Source organism: Eimeria tenella, genomic scaffold, assembly GCF_000499545.2.
Source record: "Eimeria tenella Houghton genomic scaffold, Eth_scaff9, whole genome shotgun sequence".
In the NCBI taxonomy this organism is placed as follows: Eukaryota; Apicomplexa; class Conoidasida; order Eucoccidiorida; family Eimeriidae; genus Eimeria; species Eimeria tenella.
Genome location: NW_013543465.1, coordinates 610,249 through 611,601, shown reverse-complemented (window position 1 = coordinate 611,601; position 1,353 = coordinate 610,249). Strand labels below are relative to the sequence as shown.

The 1,353-nt window shown below is 56.8% G+C and overlaps 1 protein-coding gene across 1 annotated transcript in view; it reads right to left on the bottom strand.

Moving 5' to 3' along the window:
- Positions 1-548, bottom strand: part of ETH_00008940 (uncharacterized protein) — a gene marked incomplete at both ends in the record, with an annotated part of 2,496 nt that extends 1,948 nt beyond the window's left edge. The window contains one exon of the mRNA XM_013378600.1: positions 43-548. Within this exon, the coding sequence (XP_013234054.1) occupies positions 43-548 (506 nt within the window). The remainder of the gene's footprint in view (positions 1-42) is intronic.
- Positions 549-1,353: the final 805 nt, after the last annotated feature.

The following is a 1,353-nucleotide window of genomic DNA, read 5'->3' as shown; positions in this document are numbered from 1 at the left end:
CCAGGGGCCCCCATGGGGGCCCCCGTAGCCAAATAGTTTGACAGTTCTGGGTCTAGGGGGCCCCCAATACCCTGAAAAGGGCTTGAGAGGGCCCCCCCGGGGTAGAAGGGCTGAGTGGGGCCCCCAAAGGCCTCAGGGGCCCCTCCTGCAGCAGCAGCAGCAAAACCTGGGAGGCCCCCATTTGCTGCTCCAGCACCGCCCAAGCTGCCGAGGGCGGGAGCCCCCGTCAGGGGCCCCGGAGGCCCCTGGGGGGCCCCGTTAGGGGGGCCCTCAGGGGGGCCCCCCGGGGGGCCCCCAGGGGGCCCCCCCGGGGGGGCCCCTTCGGGGCCCCCCGAGGGGCTACCAAGGGGCCATGCTGCTGCTTCTGCTGCAGCAGGATATGAAAGAGGCACAAGAGAGGGTAGGGGGGCCCCTCTCTGCGGCGAATCTATGGGGGGTGTTGCTGCTGCTGCTGCTGCTGCTGGTGTTGCTGCTGCTGTTGTTGTAGCTGCTGCTGCTGTGCCTTCCACAGTGGGGAGAAAAGCCCCTGGGGTCTCTGGAAGGTTCATTTGCTGCTGTCTTTTCGCTGCTGCTGCTGCTGCTTCTGCTGCCGCTGCAGGGTTGGTGTCGCCGCAGCTGTTGCTGCTGCTGCTGCTGCAGCCTTGCTGCTGCTGCTGCTGCTGAATCTGCAGCAAAAGCAAATGATTCAAAAAACAAAAGAAACCCCCTTAAACCCTTTCTACAACAGCAGGAAAAACCACAAAAATTGGGGGCCCCTCTGCATGCAGTTTGGGGCCCCCACCCCAGGAAGCCCTTAAACCCTAATCCCCAAACCTCAAACCCTAAACCCTAAACCCTAAATCCGCAAGGCTTTACTGAGTGGAACTTGTCAACTAAAAATAAGATTTTTTATTTGCTGCAAAAGCAAAATCCTAAACCCTAAACACTAGATCGAACTCATAGCTGCTTTCGGAGATGTACAGGTGGGGGTTTAGGGTTTAGCGAGGGTTTAGGGTTTAGCGACGGTTAAGGATTAAGGGAGGGTCTGGACTTTAGCGAAGGTCTATGGTTTGGCTAGGGTTTAGGGTTTAGCAAGGGCTTAGGGTTTTACTAGGTTTTGTGGCATAGTGGGGAAAAAGTTCTCGCTTTGCCCGCCTTGTGCTTTTTAGGGTTTATTGAGGGTTTAGGGTTTGGGAAAAAAGCCCTAGGGTTTGGCTAGGGTTTCGGGTTTACGGCAGGTTTAGGGTTTGGAAACTGGCTAGGCCCCGCTTTAGAGGCTTGAGATGGTAACTAGTGTTAAGGGTTTGCCGAGAGTTTAGGGCTTAGCGAGGGTTTAGGGTTTAGCAAGGAATCAGAGTTTAGCTAGGGTTTAGG